A 23593-nucleotide genomic window follows, 5' to 3' on the forward strand; every position below is an offset into this window, starting at 1 on the left:
TACGCGAACGAAGGGAAAAGAAACCAGAGCTTACCCACCAGGCGCTTTGCGGCCAGCGACGACGAGAGGACGGAGGCGAGGCGCGCGCCGCGGCCGGAGATGTCGCAGAAGCGGCAGCCGGAGGAGAGCAGCGGCGGCGTCGGCGGAGGCATGGGACCCCCCGTCCCGGCCGAATCCGGGGCCGGGAGTTCCTCGCCGCCCCACCGCCGCGGGGAGCCCAAGCGCCAGAGGGTCCCCGCCCTCCGCGAGTATGCCCCCCCTTTCCGTTCTCTTGAGAGCTCGATTGGAACCCCCATGGTTGTGTTTGTGTGGCTGGTTATCTGATTTGGTGTCAGTGGTGGCTTTGCCTCCGCGCAGGGTGATCACGGAGGTGATGCGGAAGAGCAGCATCGAAAAGTTGTTCACGGCTATCGAGCCCCTCATCCGAAGAGTGGTGAGGCAGCCTATGGAACCTACTTATTTTTTTCCATTTCTCACCCATGTGTCATTAATTCATGGAAGTTATGCCTTTCGAGTACATGTTTGATCTGTATCCCCTTTCATTCTGTTGGGGTTAGGGTTATCTTTTGTTGCTAACATGGCTTTTATATTGATCATTCATAATTCTATTCCAAGTTTCATCTGTATTTGGTGCAGCTAGCATGATTAGATCTGTTTTGAACTTGTGAATTACACAAACCCTACTTGTAGTTCCCAACTTAATGTGAGGAACCCTGTAAATCCATAAATTGAAACCTAGCAGGCATTTAAGCCATGGAAGACAAATCATTAATTCCTGACCTCTAGTTTTTGGACTCATTTGTTTCTATCTAGAAGATAGTATTTTCACTCAAAGCTGTTGAAAGTTTATCCTAAGTAGGATTTTCTTCAGCCATGTGTTATTTTTGGCTGTCCAATGATGGTCTTGATGTTCTACCCAATTATAATTTCTAGGTGAAAGAAGAAATCGAGTCAGCGTTTGCAAATCATGCCACTATGATGGCAAGGTACGATATTGTAACACAGTCTTAACTACCAATTTGACAAGTATCAGTCACTGTATAGATTCATAAAGTTAATGCAGCTTTCTTTAGTTTAACAACTTGTTTTTTTTATTTTTCCCATTAGAACTGTCATGGATGTTGTTCCATCTTCATCGAAAAATTTCCAGCTACAGTTCATGACTAAGCTTTCACTTCCAATTTTCACTGGCTCCAAGATTGAAGGGGAGAGCTCCTTAAGTATAACTATTGCTCTAGTTGACACTGTTACCAGAGAAGTTGTAGCATCAGGCGATGAGTCCCTGATGAAAGTTGAAATAGTAGTTTTAGAGGGGGATTTTGAAGGTGGAGAAGGCGATGACTGGACAGCTCAAGAGTTCAACAATAACATTATTAGAGCAAGGGAAGGTAAACGACCCTTGCTTTCTGGAGACATTTTTGTTGGCCTTATTAAAGGCATTGGTGCAGTGGGGGAACTATCATTCACAGATAATTCCAGTTGGACACGCAGCCGTAAGTTCAGGCTAGGTGCAAAAACTGAGGATGGTTCTTATAACGGAGTAAGGGTGCGTGAAGCAAAGTCTGAATCATTTGTGGTGAAGGATCATCGTGGAGAATGTGAGTTTGCTTATCAAATTTCAATTATTCTTTTAGTTCCCTGACTAGTGCTAGTTTCCTGATCCATTTGGCAGAGTTGTCCCTTTATTTTATAATTGCACATTTATCAATATGGAAATTCCTTCTTTTAGCACATATTTATCATAGACAGATAATTCTCTTTTACTACTATTTAAAATGATTGCCCTGTGCTATTTTTATTTTTCATTGTCATAAATGTAAAAAGGCGGTCAAATTTCAACTCATCTTTTGGAATTATTTTATTCATTTTTCCTAGTATACAAGAAGCACCATCCCCCTATTCTTGATGATGAGGTTTGGCGCCTGGAGAAGATTGGCAAGGAGGGAGCATTTCACAAGCGTTTGAATAGGGAGAAAATTGTTACTGTAAAAGAATTCCTCACTTTACTACATCTTGATGCTCCTAGGCTTCGAAAGGTACTATACTATACTGATCTTTGGATGCACTTCTCCATTTGTTCAAAGATAAAAGAATCTTTCTATGTTTGTATTTTGCATTCTTTTTTGAGTTTACACAATCTGCCTATTGTTGCAATTCTTTCTATCGAATATTTACATATAATGTACTGATGTACATCAAACTAGAAAATCATCAGCACGTATTGGCGTGCTTCAAAATTTATAGCCGTGACATGATCAAAATAATTTTGCAAGTATTTACATAATTAATTTAATTATTGTAAAATCCCAACAATATTTGAAAATAACCCTATAATACGCTCTTTAATTTTGTTTTTATCAAAGTTTGAGAGTTGAAGTACAATAGTAATATATGCCTTATTATGTTACCTACTTGTTATTTAAAAATGCATGTTCAGTAAGAAATTACCAGCTTTCATAAATTGGAAAATTTTGTTTGTGAGCTGTTGGATTTTCAATAATTATCATAGTCAATCGACCATATCTAGCATCGGAAATCGTCAGAGCGATACAGTGCAACTGATATCCGTTGGGTGCTTTCTTTTTCTTTTACATTTTGATTTTGAGTTTGGTTCTCTATTTTTTATATATATTTTGATTTCCAGTTGTGTTCTCTTTTTTTTGGGAGCTTCAATTTTAGAGATCTGTTTTTTTACATTTTGATTTTCCATTGTTTTCTCTATTTATTTTTTGAGCTCCAGTTTCAAAAACCCGCTCAAAAGCATCTGGGCTCTAGACTTGAATTGTTGATTTTTTTTCTCAAAAGAAAGTCTTGGCCCTATTATTTCTTTTGACAGCTATTTTTTTTCCACTATAACATGTAATTATTTATTTTCCAATTTATGGTATTTCTCCTAGTTTTTCCTAAATTTTGTGTAGTTTTGTGTTTCTCTGTGTCATGTTTATTCTAGGGGTAATAACTTTTGAGATCATCCGAAGGATTGAGGTGTTCTTAATTTAATTTATTGACTATACTTCTATGAGCTTGGAAGTATCTAGAGGATTGTAACCAGGAAAGCAGAGCGTAGCTAGCTGGCTAGCTGTAGGCTGCATCTTCTCTTTGTTCCACGTGTCAGCATTTTGTAGGTCCATGTGGACTAATCAGGTAGGGAAAGACTGGCCAGCTTGAGAAGTTACTGTTATGGTTGTCAGCATTATTTTGTTATGTTGAGAAATGTATAACCATGAAACTGTATGTTTCTTACATTTGAGTGAATCTATTGTTTTTCTGTGGTAAACATCGTTATGCTAATCTAAGCTAGTTTTTTCCTCAGTAAGCATATGTCATATTTCTATCTTTTTGCCTGAATTTGTAGATGATAGTGGCCGTTCAGCAAAATGTGTGGATATGTGACCTTATGCTCAAATTATGCAGATATTGGGCAGTGGCATGTCAACAAAGATGTGGGAGGTCACAGTTGAGCATTCAAAAACCTGTATTCTCCCTGACAAGGTGCATTTGTACTATCCAGACAGCCTAAGCAAAACAGCTGTCGTGTTCAATGTTGTTGGAGAAGTGAGAGGGTTAATATCTGAGAAGTTTGTTTGTGCTGATGATCTTACAGAAAAGGAGAAGGTATTCACAATTTTTTATTCGACTTAGTTAGTTATAGAAGGTTCTTGTATATTTCCCCTTCACCAGTTAGGATATGCACCATCTTTTTTTTACCTTAACTTTTGCTCTTTATAGGCTGAAGCATATGCAGCTGTGAAGCAAGCGTATGAAAATTGGAAGAATGTCTTCACCTGTGACAATGAAACACTTCTGGCAAATCCTTCACAGCTCCTTGATGTGAGAACTACGTCATTGCATGAAAATGACTATGACCAGTTTCCTACACAAGTTTCTACCGATGGTTTTGGTTTGAGCCAGTCAAGCATACCATCACCTGACATTTTCTCAATTGATCCCTCGAGTGCATTGGATCCTTGTCCATTGGAAACTGCAGAAAACAATGAAAATCAATATCAGTCAGAGTTACCCCCACTTGGTGGCCATGCACCACCGCAAGTATCACAGACAGTGGACAAGTTCTCAAATTCTTTGGTTTATGAGGATTGCACCAGTCACCCCTCATTCAGTGAAGATTACTATCGTTGTTCAGATCCATCTGTATCCTTTGACACACAAGACCTTGGAGCTGCATTGAAAGGCTTCATTGCAACGATATCTAAGCCCAAGGCGTATAGAGGATGGAGGACATTGTCTTATGTTATAGGATGGATATTCTACACCAAGAAGATTGTTGCTATGAAAAGAAATGAACATGGGAAATAACGTTTTCGTTCACATGTTTATTTCTGTGGTTGTTTAGTTAAACCGTGAAATATATATAAGCGGAGAAAAGGAAATCATGTACATACGAGTTTGGCAGTCTTGAAATCTTTTTGGGCACAGCTGGCACGCTCTGCTGGTTTATGAGCTACATCCAGCATTTTTTCAGCATGAGCATTCAGCATTGCCTGTAAATAATCAGATGAAGTTTTGTGAATATAATCCGTAAATATTTGTGGATGGTTATCTTCAGCTAGTTCTTTGAATTTTGGCGACAACATTGTTCTTGCAACATTAGTTCGCCTTTCAAGCAATAACATTTTGAAGGATGTGTCTCGGTTGATGGTGCCCCCACGAAAGGCGGGCGTTGATACGATTGTGCAGGGAAAAAAACGAGATGCCCGTGCCGTGGCAACCAAACGGTTGCTTATCTTTTCGTGCTATACGGATGTCAAAGAGATGCCCGTTCCATGGCAACCAAACGGGCGTGCAATAATTTTGGAGACCATTTCGGAACCCTTTTTTTCCTCTACATATTAAAAATCCTTTCAGCTGTAATTTCACTATCTTGGTTATCTTTTCGTGGTATACGGAGGCCAAACACAGGTCCTTTACCAATTAAGGATGGCTTTCAAATTAGATTTTGTAAAACATATGGTTGGGTAATATACCCCTACGGGATCCGTACACTGCCTATATAATATTGTTAGGCACAAACAAGAATCGATTTCGAAGTCTTCTATACATCCTCACTCAATTTTTTTCAAAGAGAAGGGGTCTGATTGGATCCAAATTAGTGGAGTGGAACAAGTTGTTGTGAATCACTAATATTGTGTTAACATAGGAGCAAGATGAACAACATAGGAGAAGGGGTCTACTTCCTCCTGATTGTGCATGTTGTGTTGCACTGCGGATCGACAGGGAGAACAGCTTTGCCGATGTTTTCGATCGAGCACCACAGCACAAGTATTACACCTTTGACTTCTCTAACGTGTGCCACCACGAACTATTGGAAATTAGCAACATCCACAACATCAAATTAATTTAATTAAATTTAACATTAAATATATGATAATATGTTTGTTTGTATTGAAAATGTTAGTATACTCCCTCCGTAAAAAAAAACTCAACTTCTGGAGTTTGAATTTTGTCCCACAAAAAACCAACTTCTACCATCCTATTTACCCTTGGCACTTAAAACGAGAAGTTTTATTCTTTTAATACCCTTTAACTACCTATCACCATTACTACTTTTTTTTCAATAATGAGGGGGGCATTTTGGTCATTTTCACTCCCCACTAATTTTTCATTGGGATGCTAGGATTTAATTTTATATGGTACAGAGGGAGTATTTATCTACAAACTTGACCATAATTAAGAAAAAAAAAGCCAGACAATCTATATATACTGAACTGCCAATAGGATCACAAGCAGGTACAAGCAATTGCGGAGATAGAAAAGGTCAAATAACTGTCCATTGCTTTCCGTCGTGAAGCCCCCACCCTGAACACAACTAAACCACACTTTGCCGTGACGAGGCGATTACTGCACAGAACTTCTATTGGGCGAACAAACTTCGGAAGCCTTTAATTAAAGTTTAAAACTATACTCGGAGTATCAGGTATTCAGGAAGTCCCATTTCAGTGTCCAAACGAAAAAAAAAAAGGAATTGCTCAAAAGAAACAGAAGGTAGCAGACGAGCCACGAGAGATTCCGTTGCAGGATATTACAAGATAATCATACCGACGTCCATAATTGACGTGCTAGCTAGCTGTTCCGTGTTTCTCTCTGCTTCCAGCCTTAGAACTCAGACCACATAAAATGATTTCAAGAGCCAATCAGTGGGAATTGTCAACAGAAGCTGACGACAAGCAATCATTGAGAACAACCGCACAAATGTGCTTGCTTTCATCGAAGTGCAAGCTTAGGCTCAGCTTAGGCTCCCTTGATTCGAAGAAAATTTATAGAAATTTTAGAGCATTTCATTCCTATATAACTCTTTAAATCAAATGAATGAATCCTATAAAATTCCTATGGAATACCTAATGCCATGCAAGTTTTGGAGGGAAACTACCATAAGGTTTTACCTCATGGAAACTTTCCTTTGAGTCTTTGTCACTCCTCTAATTCCTACGTTTTTCCTATGGTCCAATCAAATGTTCATTCATGTGTTTTGCAATACTCTATTTTACACTTGCATTCATATTAAAATCCTGCGTTTTTCCTATTCCTATATTTTCTCAATCCTGCTGCGTTTTTCCTATTCCTATATTTTCTCAATCCTACGATTCAAAGGGACCCTTAATGAATTGAACCCCGAGAAGTTGTGAATTAAGCCCAGGCATAAGGCAAAGACGTTTGAAGTGTTAGCATTGATTCCGCAATAGAAGGGAGGATGCTAGTAAGGAGGAGGAGAATCTAAAAAAAAGGTGCTCGAGTATAAATTTGTTTCAACTGCTGCCTATAATATATACTTTATTTGTCATAAAATATAAAGAATTTTGAATGGATAGAACATATTCTAATATTACTTGTCCAGATTCATAGTATTAGTATATGTCCCATCGAGTCAAAATTCCTTATATTGGATAAATTTATCCAGATTCATAGTATTAGAATATGTTTTATCCAACCAAAATCCCTTAAATTTTGGGATGGAGGGAGTATTATTTCCAACCACTATAGGAGAATATATTCAGTCCCACTTTTACACTGGAACCAATGCTAGCACACTAGAGAGGAAGAAAGAAGATCTACTCAAAAAGCTTCTAGGTGCTATATTTTAGGACATATGGAGTGGCACATATATGATGTAACAAACTTAGCTTCTCTACACTAGACAGGACCTAAACTACCAATTCATCGACATATTTAAAAGTAACTGATGTAAAACAAGTTCTTCCTTGGAAGATTTGCTGAGCTGAAGATACTCAATGTTTTTCCCCTTAGCAGACTCAACAAAAACCACATGAAAATGTACAAAATTGCAAGCTATGTTGATCATTTAGTACCAGTTGCTTCTGGAGATCAACCAGCTGGAACAGACGTTGACAGAAAGGGACTTGCTGATATCTTTTGCAAGACCAATCAACACAGGTAAGATTACAAAGTCATGTGCTGATAAATGCTCTTCATAATGAACAGAACTATCTCTAGAATTACCATGGCAATTATTGACAAAGAAGATACAGATCAACAATACCAAACACACGAACTACCATTCAGACTTCACAAGAATGCACAAATGAGGGGGTAGCTGATGGCAACAGCCAATTCAAAGGTCGAGTAGCACCCATAAGCAAAACTCTCAATTTGATTTAAAGATCAAAGGATTCAACTTCTCCAAAAAGTTGTGAACTAAGCCCAGGTAAATTGCGAATTCACCAACTTACTTCAAAGTATTTTATGTCATAAATTTTCCTAAGAAGATTAGCTGTCCTGAGGATGCTACATGGCTTTCCCCCTTTTAGTCTCAAGAAAAGCACAATGGAAATGTAGAACTAAGCTGTAAATGATGTAAAAAGCTGTGAACTAAGCACAATTGCTTTTGGAGGTCAACTTGCTGCAACTGATGTTCGACAGAAAGGTACTTCCTTGTAAGTTATGTTTTCTCCAATTTACACTACTAATCAACATATGTAAGATTACAAGCTATGTGATGATAGATGCTGATCTCAAGCATAGCATATACTGACAAAATTTACAGATCATCAATACCAAATAAAAGAATTACCAATTCATATATCAAGCAGTGCCCGTAAAGGACACAAATCAATTAGATCCAATGATCAAATAATTTAAACTAACAAATAATGATCTATAATTCATTCTCAACTTGATTAATTTTAATGGTTCTAATCATTTAAATGAGCAAATAATGATCCATAAAATTCATTCTGCACTTGATTAATTTTATTCGGTTCTAGTTTTTTGTAGAATACAACATTTTACAACATGTAACCTTGAAAGCAATGTTTATAATGGAACTAAATTCGGGAGCAATTTGGATGAATGGAATAGAAAACAAGATGTGCAATAATATAAAAAACAATTGAACGCATCATGGGACAATCTTGAAAACCTTCATCTTTTCTATCCATGTGTTGAAGGAATTCACCGTGTTCCGGAAGCCAAGGAATCCATGTTCCTTGCTCTTGTTCATGCTATCCAAATGCTCGCTGCGGACACCGAACACGGCATCAACAAACCACCAATTGGTGATCTCTTCAAGCTCGGTGTCCATGAGATCATTCTCTTTGACAATCTCTGCCCACACTGCCTCCTTCCCCGACATGGCATCTGCAAGCTTGAAGCTGCTCTCTTCTCCCTCGTAGCCAGACCATTCGACGCCGAATTGGTCTGCCAGCATCGGCCAGAGAAGTTTCCACTTGTAGAGATCCCCGTTGCTGCAATTAAATGCCTCATTCTTGGCGAATGGCTCAACGGCGGCCCAGATCTCGTGTTCGGCGATGAGATCCGCATCGGACGCGTCACTGAATCCCTCCCAGGCGACCCTGGATCCAGGCCATCGCAGCACAGCGCCCTCCTTGCGGCAGATGGCGGCATAAACGCACAGGCTGCCGACGACATTCATGGCGCTTCGGGGAGAGAATCCGAAGACGACGGTGGGGCGGTGCACGGACCAGCTGACGGCGCCGTCGCGGCGGGAGACCTCGTCGAAGAGGACGTCCTCCAGGTCGTAGTAGAAGTTGGGGCAATCGAGGCGGGGCATGTCCTCGGTGAAGGGCGGGTCCGGGGCGGCGATCTTGCCGATGGCCTCGAATGGTCCGATGTAGTGCTTGCGGCCGGTCTGGAGGCAGACGTGGACGAGAGCGGGGCAGTTGGGGACGACGACGGAGAGGACGTTGCGGAGCATGGCGGAGTTCACCTCGCGGTTCTGGGCCTCCGTGGGGTGGGCGGACCAGGCGACGTAGAAGACGTGGGTGATGTCGGTGAGGGGCGTGAGGGCCTCGGCAACGGCGGCGGAGTCGGCGAGGTCGAGGTGGAGGTGGGTGACGGCGGGGGAGGCCGGCGGGGACCAGGGAGGGAGCGGGCGGCGGGAGACGGCGTAGACCTTCCAGGGCCCGCCCGGGGTGTCCTGGAGCGGGAGGATGTCGAGGAGGGAGGTGCCGACGATGCCCGTGGAGCCGACGACGAGGGCGACGCTCTGGAAGGACGGCTCGGTGGCCGCCGCGTTCTCTTCCTGCCGCTTCTTCACTGCGCCTATGGCGCCCGCCCACCACCAGCTCATGGCGGCAGCGGCAGCGGCAGCGGCAGCGTACAAGCTAGAGGTCGGACGGATCGGCGGATTGCCGGTTGGGAAGGAGGAGAGCGGACGGACGAACGGGGGATATCGATCGGGAGAAGCCCAGCCCAGAGTTGTTTGTTTTGTTGTTGGAGGACCTGAGCCGAGCTGAGCTGGTAATGCGTGTCGTGTCGTGTAGTGTACTCGTGTTGGCCCGGCTGGCTTTGGAGTTGGATGTTGCAGCTCGCATCCGCCTCCACCTCTGTTTCTTCCGCTGCGGTCGGTTCGGTTCGGTTGGCTACGTCACTTTCGTGTCCTGGACTCCTCTGCCTGATTCCTCTCCTCTCGTGTCCTTCTCAGAATCAATCAACCGACGATCCAATCTGCACAAGAAACGAAACGGCATTATATCTAAAAAAAAAACAAGAAGAAGAAGAAGAAGAAGAAACGAAACGGCATGTGAATATGTGATTCACGCAGATTTCCTTTCTTTTTTTTTTCCTGTAAACGTTTGTTTCGTTTCCTTTCTAAAGATCGGCTTGCAATTTCGTTTTACATATTTACACCGGGCTCTCTACTTTCCGATACTCTCAACTTTCCGATATAAATACTCAGGAAATTGGATACAATTTGTTGCCTCACTCAAGCTCAGCACATAACATGGCAGCTCCTTTCGTGGGCACCGTCAATACAAGTTTTTCTCGTCTTATCTCTAGTATATATATATATATATATATTATAAAAATTAAAGATGTTTTTGTTAGTATTTTGGTACGTCATCCGTGAATGACTCGGTTTTAAGTTCTCTTAATTTTGGAAATACATATTTGTATTTGAGACGGGTTTTAAGTTCGTTTGCTTTTGAAAATACGGAAGGAGTTGTATTAGATATCTTTTTAAAAAACTCGCATGCTAACTTAAGATGATTGGACTCCTAATTGCAGCTTATGATTTTCTAGAAATATATATATCTAAGCAAATTCTCACATTGAATTTCACCAATTTCACCTTAACTAAACCGTATAACAATAACAAGATTAAAATAACCTTCACCCGCTGCAACGCACGGGCATTTTTTCTAGTCATTCAAAAAAAAGTGTGGGAGACCATGACTTCGGTGTCACTCTACTCAGGGCAACATGGGAGGCGATACCACAAGTACCCAAGCCACCTCCCTCACCGACCACTTCGCCATTGCCGGCGGTGGCAGCACCCATCCTTCCTGTCTTCCTTCCCAGAACTCTTCTTCTTTTTCTCCCTTCCCCAATGCCTCCTTTCTCTAAATCCAGTTAGAGGTCTCTCATATCCACAATCATCGGTGAAGGGGATAGCCAGAGGAGGCTGACCGGCAGCCCTTGCTCCATGCGGTTATCAGCCGGTGGCTAGCGAGGTGGCTTCCTAGGAGGGTTGGACAGCGTTGGCAATGGTGGCAGTGGGGTGGCAACGACCTATAGGCTGCGCCAGCCGTATTGGGCCTCGCCCTGCTGGTCGGCGACAAAGGCAGCGCCGAGGTTGGCAGGGGGCTTCGATGCCTAGGTCTGGCCGCTCGTCGGCTCAAATGGTGGTGATGGCGGGTCCAGTTCCAGAAGGGTGATGGTGACTTTGGTGCAGGAGAGAGAAGCCCCCCTTTGAGAGGGTGCAACTTTGACTGTGGGATTGCCCTCGTTATAGGTCGGGGGAGCCAAGGCTAAAGCATGGATGATGATGCCTAAGGGTGTCGTTCCCTCCTTGGAGACGTCTTGTTGTGCTTCCCGGTTGGCAATGGGCTATAACCTAAAGCCAACATTCATCAAAATCAAAATTCAACATGGAACCAACTATTTTCTTTGGAAATTCATTCTCTTATAGATTCATTCGAACAACTATTTTGCAAGATTTTGTCCCATTGCGATCTAAAATTCATGTATTTTCAAGCACGCCAAAAAATCATACATGTGTTGCATATACATATGTGGTGGCAAATCATACAGCACCATATTGAGAAGTGGAAATACTAGTGTATTCCTTGTGAGAAAGCTTTTAAGACATAATTTTGCAACAAACCGAAGTGTTGTTTGTTGATTAGAGTGTTCACTCTTTATTTTTTTAACATGATTTGGGATTTTTAGATAATGGATATTAAATCTGGTCTTTGCTTCAATTGAAACTACAACCACTTATTACAAAGTTATTAACTCAAAACCCAAACACGCCAGAAATAACCAAAGATAGATGAAAAACCGACACAACCACACACCAACCAATAACTTATTCAAAGTTCAAGTCTATTGCTAAATCTCAATCCAAATTGACGAAAACTTACGTGACTATTGATCTAAATTATGGCATGCAACACATATTACTTTTATTTCCTCTTCACACCTTTGAAGTTGTCCGGAACTGAAGTCAATAAGTTGCTCTGAATAATATCTGCATATAAGATTTAGTTGCAACTGATTGGAGTCTTGTCAAAAACCATATTATTCTTACTAAGCCATAGTGCTAACATAAAGCAGATGCTCCTATCAAAATATATTTTTTGGCTTAGAATTCATGGCTACTAGCCAATCCCCAAGCATTCCAGGAAAATTATGTGGTGTTTGCAACCCCAAAGAAAATAAAGATGATTCTCCAAAGAAATTTAGCAATATAGCATTCAAAGAATAGATATTGGATAGTCTCTTCATGCAAACAAAAGTAGCAGTGTGTACTACAATTCCAATTTCTTTTTGCTAAATTATCATTGGTTAACACTATCCCTTTAAACAAATACCACATAAAAATATTTATTTTGATAGGTACCATTAATCTCTACAACAATTTATTTTTCCCCACATGCCCATTAAAAATTAACACCGGGAATATTGATCGAACAGAAAATGCACCATTTTGATGAAGGTTCCACCTAAATATGCCCTTATCATCATTAAGGTGGATATGTGCTATTCTAGCAACTAAATTATGCTACTCCCTCCATCCCAAAATATAACAACTTTATGACCTGTTCACTTTGATGTCATTTTCAACCATACTATTTTTTTGGTAAAGTTATCAAAAAAATATTTACGTTTAGTTTGTTGCCAAATTTAGTAGGCAAAATTTGCTACAGGACACATAAAAATTGTGTAATTAGCTGAGGGACACCGCAAAAACGTGACACTACCTTAAGACACTACAAAAATTGTGAAATTTGCTGTAGGACACCGGACACATTATTTTATCATTTTCCATCTGAAAGTGGTGAGAATATTTTTGAAATGCCCAGATTGCCCCCGCATGTCACCACACATAGACAAAAAGAAAAACAATTTTCCATTAGGATGGCCGGAGAGGCGGCGCGTGCGGCGGCACCACACCCATGCGGCGGGGCACGGCCTAGCGGCGTAGCGCCGGTGTGACGGCAGAACGGCTGAGCAAAGGAAGAGCTCGACCCTGGCGTTGGCACTGGGCACGATGGACCGAGGATGACGCGGCGACGCGGTGTAGTGTGGCGATGCCGGCGGCTGGGCGGAGGTAGCGCGGCGTTCGCGGCATGGATCCGAAGGCGACGACATCGACATTGAGGGTATGGCGCTGCTACAGCCCTGCTTCTGGGGCGCGTGGTGGCTGCCGTTGGAGGAGGAGGAGGCCAGCCGGCATGACGAGCCGCTGATGCTCGCGCTGAACAGGCTGGACGCGCTCGGGCCGTACGTGACGGACGGCACCGCCGGCAATGACGCCCCGCGGATTGACTCTCCCGCTGAGGACGTGTCGTCGCTTCCATGCCGCAGCGCGCTGGTCGCTGTCACCGAGAAGGACGTACTGAGTGAACGCAGCCGCTAGTACTGAGTGAACACGGCGCCCTCGGTTGAAGAAAAAGCAACGAGAAAGAGAGAAATAATGGGAGAGAGAGAGAAAAGATAAGGAAGAATAAAGAAAAAAAGAAAAAAATGAAGGGTAGAATCGTACTTACACAGGTGTTTCTCTCTCCAATTCCTCCGGATATAATAAAATAATCCAACGGGTATCCAACAGCTAATTACCAGGTTTTTGTGGTGTCCTTTAGCAAATTCGTGTTCTTGCGATGTCCGTCGCCTAATTACACATTTTTTGGATGTCCTGTAGTCAATTTTACCAATTTAGTAAATACATAAGAAATTCTGCCAAATTTTGGCAATATTATTATCTTGCCAAAATTTTGGCATTGCCAAAATTCGGTAAGGTTTATCTTAAAATATAACAACTTCTCTACCAACATTCTCTTCCCAACCAATCACAACCCTCCACCATTCATTTTCCCACCTACCTCCACTACTCATCCAACCACAATCCTCCACCGCTCACTTTTACCAACTTTCTTAATAACCGTGTCCAACCCTAAGAGCATGTACAATACCAAGCTATAAACCAGCTGCAAACATATTTGAAGGAGATAAATGATAAGAGAGAAGAGCAGCGGGCTACAGATTTGTAGCCGGCTGTAGCACAGACTCCAAGACGCAGTGTGTGTATGACAGGTAGGACCAGGTATTAATAGTATAGTATGTAACTATTGTATGAATGATCTATTAGATTGACTATAAATGAATTGGAGCTCGTAGTTAGCTATACTATTAAACTTGCTCTAAAACTTCTTATATTCTGAGACAGATGGAGTAGTTAATAAGATTCTGACGCACCAGTACCCTACGAAATGAAACATTCAAAATTATTATTATTATTATTATTATTATTATTATTATTATTATTATTATTATTATTATTATTATTTGCACTATGCTCCAGTTCAATCAGATCCTCGATGTGGTGAAGCACTATGTTCCAGTTCAATTAGTCTCGGCTTGCCGGTAAAACGTTGATTTGAGCAAAAAGCCTGAAAGGCGGAGCCTCCTTATACCGCTGCGGCTATGTCCAGTAAAGATGGGTGGCGACTGGCTAATCACAAGGAACTTCACGATGAGAATGTCTCGATGTGATTCATTTTTCACGACCAAAAGCGGGGCAGGTTTCTCTGCACTGAGATGTGCCTCCGTCGGGAAGGTTGTCTTAACTGGATTACCATTTTGAATTTTTTGAAATTGCGTTATTAAGGTGATTTCATGGAAAACTTGAGGATTAGCCTTACTCAGGATATAATAAAAATCAGATATCCATCTGTCGCAGCTCGTTTGTAGGACCGGAGTGGACTCATGAAGGACAATGTTTGTCAAAGCAGAAAACAGCGTGTTACTCGTTGTGGAAGCGTTGCCAGTATCCTGTAGACTCACAAGCCAAAGCTCTCTCTGTCCCCCACAACAAGGGAAAACGAATCAATTGCTCTGTACTATTACTATCGACCATGTGTGGTATGTCCGGTACTTATGTTTCACCGTAATATGGTTGGCAGTGAAACGTGCAGCACGGGCAAGAACACGAGGGCTGATTTGCCTGAATTCTGCAAGTTAGGGGCACTCCCATCTAGCACCATGCGTCCGTTCCATGGCCAATGTGCCAACCCCACTCTGACCACAGTCCACAGTCCACACTGTACATACAGCTAAGCATAGCACGCTGACTTTCAAAAACCTTAAAGACATCCCTACTGGTAGTTTGTCTAGAGACAGAACGAAATCTAGGGTTATGAGCTTTTTGAATATACTCCTCAAAAGCAGCAGATTCACCAAAACAAAGTGGAAGATCCTCTCTAGCAATCAACTTAACCAACTCAGTTCTAGCATCATCTGGCTTATATTCCCATTGACTAACAGAACCATCAGCATTAAACCGGAGTATAGACTGAGACAGAGCACCAGCATTTCTAGGTTTGCATGACTTAATATGCCTAATCAAATGTCCAGTACCACCAGATGAACAAGCAAACAAGATTTTATGGCAGTAATTGCATTTAGCACGAACACGAACCTGACTGCCATTTCGGGATTCATAGAGCTCTTCAAAGTCGTTCCATACCTGAGATCTGGACCGTTTGTTGCTAGCACTTGAGCCGGACAGCGCGCCGTTGCCACCGGCACCGGTACCGTCATCGTCCGGCTCCGTCTCCGTCTCCAGCTACGACCCATCGATCCGAGGCAAGGCAGTGTTGCCGAACACCTCCACGTGTTCCTCCTCCAAGTCATCTTCGTCATCACCCCGCATTCCCAACAGCCTCAACTCGAAGTTGCAGGAGGATGGATCATCCATCGATGGCACTACGGTTCCTCAACGGTGGCTACCGCTGGCGCTCACCGCTCACCGACCTGCAATACACAGAGAATAATTAGGGTTTAGGGGTCGCATGGAAAAAAAACTAAAGAAAAACATTGACTTTTTTACTCTACCTACCTGCGCATCTGGAGCACCGGAGTTGCCGTTGATGACAGAGATCGACAAATCTACAAGAAGACGAGAATAGAGACTGGAAATGGGGGTGGATCTGACAAAGTGCTCACGGAGCAACGACGAGGGTGGAAAAAAAAGAGGAAATCGATAGCGTGGCCGTCGGAGAGGTGGAGATGAAAGAAAAAGAGAGAGAAGAACGGCCCTCAACCCCTCATGCCCCCAGCGGTAGGCCGGCGACTGTCAGTGCTAGATCCGGCGAGGAGCGGAGCGATGGAGGCGTGGTCCACTGGTCCGCGTGGAGGAAGTGGAGCCGTGGAGTGGAGGCGTGAAGGCGGTGGAGCGACGGAGTGGTCGAGAGAGATGAGCGGTCGAGACAGAGGCGGCTAGGGTTAGGATTTGAGGAGCGGAGGAGGCGAAGGAGCGGAGCGGCGGGGGCGGCTTATATATGCGAGGGAGGTGATGGGCCGGCTGGCTGGGCTGCGGTGTGCGTGCCTCGGTCGGGCCGTGCCTGCTGTTATAGCATGCCGGGCCGTGCCGGCCCACCGTGCCGGCCTGTTTCGTGCCGTGCCGTGCTGGCCCAGCATGCCGATGGCGTGGCCCAAGCACGGCTCGGCTGTCGGGCCGGGCCGGCACGAGCATGACTCCAATCGGGCCGGGCCGTGCTTAGGCCGGGCCAAACACGCGTGCTTTGCGCCGGGCCGCGGGCCACGGGCCATATGGCCATCTATAGCTAAGCTCCTTCCCTACATAATTCCGTCATCCAAATTCAGCTAGCCGGCGTCCATGGAGCTCAGCAATCCATTCTGCCACACCATGGCAATCCTGCTCGCCGTCCTCCTTGTTGCGGCGGCAGCAACAACCGAGGCGGACGGCGCCCTCTGCGACAAGTCCGACAAGGCGGCTCTCCTTGCCGTCAAGTCGGCCCTCGGCAACCCGCCGGCGCTCTCCGTCTGGAACTCCTCCACACCGTGCTGCTCGTGGGATGGCGTCTCCTGCGACGCCATCACCGGCCGCGTCACCGAGCTCACGGTCTTCGCGCTCAACATCTCGGCGCCCGTACCGGCCGCCATCGCCAACCTGACCAAGCTGCAGATTCTCAACCTCGCCTACAACCAGCTGTACGGCCCCATCCCGTCGTTCCTCGGCCCGCGCGCGCTCCCCGACCTCACCTTCCTCCGCCTCGACGGCAACCGCCTCAGCGGCGCCATCCCGCCCACCGCCACCGTCTTCAACCTCCTCCTCGAGGGCAACCTCCTCACCGGCACGCTCCCGTCCACGTTCGGCGCCGCCGCCTTCGGGGAGGTGGGCGTCGCCGGCAACCAGCTGAGCGGCGACGCGTCGATGTTGTTTGGCGCCAAGAAGAAGCTGAACGCGCTGCGGCTGTCCCGCAACCGGTTCGCGTTCGACCTCGGCAGCGTGGAGCTGCCCGAGGGGCTGGACATCCTGGTCATCGACCACAACATGGTGTACGGGAGCATCCCGCCGGCGGCGGCGGCGGCGGGGAGGAAGTGGCTGGCGTTCGACGTCAGCTACAACCAGCTGTGCGGGCCCATACCGCAGGGGCGGTACACGCACCGGTTCGGGGCCAAGCACTTCGCCGGGAACAAGTGCCTCTGCGACCGCCCGCTGCCGCCGTGCAGCAGCTAGCTTAAGCACGAACCCGGGCACTGCCCACTGATCGATTGGTTATTACGTAATTTGCTATTGTTGCTGCATCGCAGACATCCTTTTCCTCAATTTACTTTGAGATCATTAATCATCATTAATAAATTGTCAGTGATAAGCTGGCTTAGCCTAGAACGGCAAGATAAAGATGCGTTATATGCCTGGCCATGCTGTCCAGAATGTGTATTCAGAGGATTTGTGTTGCGTGCACTACTTAAAAGACGTTTTTTCACGGCGAGAGGCTTATACATTTTACCGGCGGACCATATTTTTAGCTGTGATTATCCATATATGAAGTTATCATGTGAAAATAGATTTTAGCAGATGGATAGCTTAAAGGAACCGCCTCTAATAATATTCCTGCAAAAAATTAATTTTCACAGACAAACTACTAAGACGACTACCTTCAAAAACCATGGCCGAACAACCCACTAAAAAAAATCACCGCATCTGTCTAGTCCCCACGTCTCCACAACCACTCCCTATTTAACCTTATCATCTCCTCTCTCTCTCACCATCACACCCTCTCCCTCTCCCTTTCCTAAGAGCGCGCAAGCCCAGGGGCAGTAGTGGTGGCTTGGCGAGGAGGAGGGCCACCAGCGGCGGTGGCTCAGCAAGGAAGAGCGGTGACGAGGAGGAGGGCCCAACGAGGAGAAGGAGGGCCGGCGGCGACGGCGGCTCGACAAGGAGGAGCGCCGACAAGGAAGAGGGCTAGCGGCAGATCGGCTCCTCCCCTCCCCTCCAATCCCACCGGCGGCGGTGGCTCTGCGACGAGGAGGAAGGGTGGCGGCTTGGTAGAGACGACGATGACCATTGTGCGCGGCAAGGGCAATGGTGACCACACTGCAAGGGCGATATACAACGACAGCGACCACGCGGGAAGGGCGATGTCGGCAGTTTCTATAGCTCCTCTGCTGTTTTCTTCCTCTAGATCTAGCTCCATAATTTCTCTTTTTTCTAGATCTAGCTCCATAATTTCTCTTTTTTTTTCTCTTTATTTCTGTGGAATATGTTAATCTTGTTCTTCTCATTTGTAAGGTAACATTTGATATGTGACTTGTTCTTCGCAATTGTGTGGTGGCATTTGATTTGATTTACATTGTGCTAAATCTGTGTAAATGGCAGCTAAATGGGGATATTTTCAAATGTTTATTTTTTTTATTTATTTCCCAAAATTATGTCTGTAGGCGGTCGGCTTTAGGCGCCCGTCTGCAAAATCACATTTTCATAAGTTGACCGCTTAATGGAGCCACCTGCGAAAATAATTTTCATAGGTGGACTCATAGTCCTTTAGGTGCAGGCGTGGGTTTTGGCCGCCTGCAAAAATATTTTTTTTCTAGTAGTAACGCAAGCTAACATATGTCATCTTAAGACTGATGTAAAATATTGTAAAATATTTTTTATTGTACCTGTATATAAAATTTTGAATTCAAATTCATAATGGTTTAGTAGTAAAAAAAGCAGAAATACTGTGGTTTCAGAATATTAACTTGACAGAGTTCTTTCTTTTTCTTTGGCTGCTCTTATGAATGATGAATCTGAATTTGAAATTTAGTGAATGATAAGAAATACATATTGGTTTTTGATTTTTTTAATGATATTTGTTAGTTGTTGTAAATGATGAATACATTCATCATTGTGTATGGGATACGTTTGTTTAGCCGCCGGCCATACATCTGTTGATTTGTTTCAGTGACTAAACTGACGCCCAATTAAGCTGGGTAAGATGGAACATCGGTTGAGGCCCTATTTGATATTTGTTTCAGTGATGACTAGGAATGCCACACAGATAGGGGATATCTTGATGGACGTACAAACTTGTAATTCAGCTCGGGAGGAATCCTATATATCCTATCCTATATATTTATAAAAGTCCTCCCCACTCAGTGCAGTTAAAGCTAATTTCCTATGCTGTGGTTGTTCCACGTCATCTGAAATATTTTTCACCGCCGTAAGATTGATTAGATGGATTCGCTGTGTCGGTCTCTCAATTCGGCCATATTTAGTTTCCAAAAAACTTTTCTAAAAAACATCACATCGAATCTTTGAACACATGTATGGAGTATTAAATATAGATAAATTTAAAAACTAATTAGACAGTTAGAGGAGAAATCGCGAGACGAATCTTTTGAGCCTAATTAGTTCATGATTAGCCATAAGTGTTATAGTAACCCATATGTACTAATGACGGATTAATTAGGCTCAAAAGATTCGTCTCGCGGTTTCCAGTCGAGTTATGAAATTAGTTTTTTCATTCCTGTCCGAAAACCCCTTTCGACATCCGGTCAAACATCCGATGTGACATCAAAAAATTTCTTTTTTGCGAACTAAACAGGCATGCTAGCCCAGCTCCGAACGTGGGCATGTTGCAATCAAGTCCAGCCAAGGCCAGGCAATCACTACTGGCACAATCAATGGACATGGTGCATGAGCCCCCTAGCCTCTCGGTTCTCCGTTGTTGATTGCTCCACTCCCCTGCTGAAACCGAGAAGAAAATAATGCAGCATTCCCCGACGGTCGAACTGCTCATCTCCTCCATGCGAGTTGGCCAGCCGCAAACGAAGGAAACTGATGGCCACCATAATGACAGCCTATGCCTTTACTCACACCACACCCATTCAGTGCTCCCCCTATGGTAGCTTGGATTTTGGGGTCGTCCTCTCCTCTCGACTCTTCACTCCAGTCTCCACCGGTTGAATTCTATGCAGGTTACTCCTCTTAAGAACCTTGGAATTTGTTCGTGCTTCATCGTCGAAGCGCGTTAATTCGCACTAGCCTTGTACTCCCTCCCTTCAGTTTTATTTTAATTGACGTTTTGGACAATGACACAGTCTATGAGATATATCTTTAACCTTATTTTTCTATTATTATATATACAATAAATAAATGCATGTTTACTTTTTATTATAGTGTTTTGAAAGACAAATTTATATATGTTGTTCTAGTTTCTTTAAACTAAATATTTTTAAAGTTATTGATGGTCAAAGTTATAAAATTTTAACATCAACCTTGTTCAAAACGTCAATTAATATAGAACCGGAGGGAGTATAGCATTGTTGTTCTCACTATTGCTTCTTCATCGATTTCGATCTACAGCTACCACATGTTAACCTTTATTTTTCCCCAAGGTTCAGTTTTTGTTTTTCACCGTGCAATGTCAGCATCCCTCTAATGCTATTTTTCATTGGATTTTCAAAGCACGTTTTTTCCCCAATAGCAACGAAGTTTATGAGATCCCCTGTTTTTCAATCTCTCTACCTCACTTTTTTTTTTACCACCAATGTGAGTTATATTGTCCTTTCTCAAATTTTGCTGATTTTAGTACATTTGGAGGATTCACTCTATTTCCATCTTTTAGCGCAATATTCTTTTCTTTCTAATGATGTATTGGCAACAAGTGATTTGATCAAGCAAAAAGGAAGAAAGCAAGCGTGCAACTGATAACCATCTTCAACAGTACTATACAGGATTACAGGTATTTTATTATTAACCAGTTCAGAACTTCTATTAGCCGGATTTCATCATCCTTTCACTAGGTATTGTCACTGTTCGTGAATACCTCACGAAATGTTCATGTATGAATTTTCTATGCTCTCTGGATCAGCCTTTTCCTTGGTAAAGGATTCCATGCATCAAAGTTTTTTTTTATTATTCATCAAAAAGTATAAGCTCTACGGCTCTGCGAGGAAAATTTCTCGTCTTTTCACCCAAAAAGTGTGCAGCAGTGCAGTATGCGATAATTAAAATCGATGTTTCAAATGATTTCACTCTCATTGGTAACCTCTTTTTGCCAAAAAAATAATTAAACTTATATGATTTGTCCAATATTCAAATAAAATAATTTGTTAAATATAAAATGTTGTGTTCCCTCAGTTTTACAGGTTGTAACTATCTCTTTTTCTAGGACAGTTTGCAATGCAATGGCCTCTATAGTCCGCTTGGTGCAGCCTACATTATTTTTTTTACTTGGAAATGGCTTTGCCTAGCAGTGTATTTTTATTAAAGCAGAAAATATTTACAGAGGTTTACATACAACAAGATCTTAAAGCTACAAAGTTTGTAACCAATCAAAAACGGATTGCTTTAAAGATCCTTCATTTTACACAGATGTAGAATAATTTTTTTTGACGAACAAGGCCTTCCAAGATTGAAATGATGGAATAATATTATCAAAAATTAGCCTATTACTCTGCTTCCATATGTGCCATGATGCTAAAAAGAAAATTTCCAAGAATCCCTTTCTGCCATTTCTACTGAACATCCATCTTGCAAGAGTTACCATGTGAAAGAACTCCAAATTATGATTCCAAACAATTCCCAAAGATTGCCAACATCTCATACTGAAAGGGCAGGTAAAAAAGAGATGTAGCCGAGTTTCCCTTTGTCCTCCAGGACATAAGGGGCAGGTGAAATCATCATCCTCCTTTGCACAATGCCTTTTATCAAGCATATCTCGTGTGTTCAGCCTGTCACAAAATAAAAGCCACGCAAAAACCTTGACTTTCATAACACACTTGGTCTTCCATAACCAAACAAAAAGCCTATGAGGGCTCATAAGACATGAAGTTAAGCTTATATCTCTGAATTCCAAATAAAACTCCAACTGTCACCCTGTGCATCATTCAAATTCAAATTCAGAGAAGTCCTGAAGTTGCAAAAATCCCCCATAAGCCTAGGTAGAAAGAGGCAGCATGAAACAATCCTCCGAAGTCCTAAAGCACATTCTGCTAACCGATTCCTCCTTATATGAAGCTAGAGCATGCAGAGTAGGAAATTTGGAGATAAGCAGTTCCTCATTCCACAAGTCATCCCAAAAAGAGGAGATTTCTCAGACTGGATGGAACATTTTCCAATACCTCTGAACAAGTTTGAGAGGGCCAAGTTGTCCTGGATAATAATAGGTCAGTGTACCGAGAATTATGTAAACAATTTTTGGAATAGATCGGTGAATAGTATGTTTCGGAAAAAAAAAACCTGATAAGCACTTCTTAGTTCATTCTTCTATTGATGTTCCAAGTGTTTTTCTCTTTGTAGTTGTAGATACCTACTCCATCCGTTTTTTAATAGATGACATCGTTAACTTTTGAACGTATATTTGACCATTCATCTTATTTAAGAATTTTATGCAAATGTATAAGATATAAATCATACTTAAAGTACTTTGAGTGACAAAACAACTCACAACATAATAAATTATAATTACGTAAATGTTTTTAATAAGACGAATAGACAAACGTGTGATAAAAAGTCCACAGCGTAATTTATTAAAAAACGGAGGTAGTATATCACAAATATTTAGATATAGTCCCGCAGCAACGCGCAGATATCATATACTCCCTCCATCCCAAAATGTTTGACGCCATTGACTTTTTTTAAAAATGTTTGACCGTTTGTCTTATTCAAAAAATTTAAGTAATTATTAATTCTTTTCCTATCATTTGATTTATTGTGAAATATACTTTTATGTATACATATAGTTTTACACATTTAATAAAAGTTTTTGAATAAGACGAATGATCAAACATGTTTAAAAAAGTCAATGGCGTCAAACATTTAGGAAAGGAGGGAGTAGTTCTTATAAGTTTGACCGGCATTTTTGTTCTCTTGCAAGGATGCTCTGTTAGCTACTGCCTGAAGGCTGTCTACCATTCCCATACGCGTAGCACAACTCCGTAAAAAAAGGCTGATATGCGAGCCCGTGTGCCCGTGCTTTAGCTATGACTAGTCGAGCAAAATAAGTCCACTTTGACTAAAATATAGATTCAATCTGAGATTTGTATCCCTCAACCTTAATATCGGATATTTTAACTCCCAACTATTAGTGCAATTTGATTTCCTCGATAGTATTGACTGTGGTTTCCTCTATGTGACATATTGACTTACACCATCCCGCTGAGTTAGCTTGTGGGGCTCACATGTCATTTTCTCTTCTTCCCTTCTTCTTTATTCCTTTCTCTCTCTTCTTCCTCTTCCCTATTTGACCCTTTCTCCTAGCCGACTTCACAACAGTGGTAGCGGCAGTGGTGGTAGGACGACGATGGGGAGTGGCGGTGGCATCTTGCGCACCCATGCATTCACCCATGCATGCTCTCC

At 42.9% G+C, this 23593-nt stretch overlaps 3 protein-coding genes and 1 long non-coding RNA gene across 4 annotated transcripts; 3 read left to right on the top strand and 1 right to left on the bottom strand.

Annotated features, from left to right (window-relative positions):
- On the top strand, positions 1 to 4566 carry LOC127768704 (calmodulin-binding protein 60 D-like). Its single transcript, XM_052294332.1, has 7 exons — positions 1 to 248; positions 358 to 433; positions 934 to 986; positions 1108 to 1598; positions 1876 to 2036; positions 3415 to 3615; positions 3730 to 4566. The coding sequence occupies exons 1-7, from the start codon at positions 100 to 102 to the stop codon at positions 4315 to 4317; spliced, it is 1719 nt and encodes a 572-aa protein (XP_052150292.1). The 5' UTR covers positions 1 to 99; the 3' UTR covers positions 4318 to 4566.
- A 2954-nt stretch (positions 4567 to 7520) lies between these two features.
- On the top strand, positions 7521 to 15164 carry LOC127768063 (uncharacterized). The gene is made up of 3 exons (XR_008016546.1): positions 7521 to 7681; positions 7785 to 7900; positions 14303 to 15164. It is a non-coding gene; the product is annotated as an uncharacterized LOC127768063 (long non-coding RNA).
- On the bottom strand, positions 8193 to 9749 carry LOC127768062 ((S)-8-oxocitronellyl enol synthase ISY1). Its single transcript, XM_052293578.1, has one exon. The coding sequence runs from the start codon at positions 9563 to 9565 to the stop codon at positions 8375 to 8377; it is 1191 nt and encodes a 396-aa protein (XP_052149538.1). The 5' UTR covers positions 9566 to 9749; the 3' UTR covers positions 8193 to 8374.
- A 1389-nt stretch (positions 15165 to 16553) lies between the features above and the next one.
- On the top strand, positions 16554 to 17823 carry LOC127767832 (polygalacturonase inhibitor 2-like). Its single transcript, XM_052293288.1, has one exon. It carries the CDS (start codon positions 16619 to 16621, stop codon positions 17480 to 17482), a length of 864 nt encoding a protein of 287 aa, XP_052149248.1. The 5' UTR covers positions 16554 to 16618; the 3' UTR covers positions 17483 to 17823.
- The last annotated feature ends 5770 nt before the right edge of the window (positions 17824 to 23593 follow it).

This window comes from Oryza glaberrima, chromosome 3 (assembly GCF_000147395.1).
Source record: "Oryza glaberrima chromosome 3, OglaRS2, whole genome shotgun sequence".
In the NCBI taxonomy this organism is placed as follows: domain Eukaryota; kingdom Viridiplantae; phylum Streptophyta; class Magnoliopsida; order Poales; family Poaceae; genus Oryza; species Oryza glaberrima.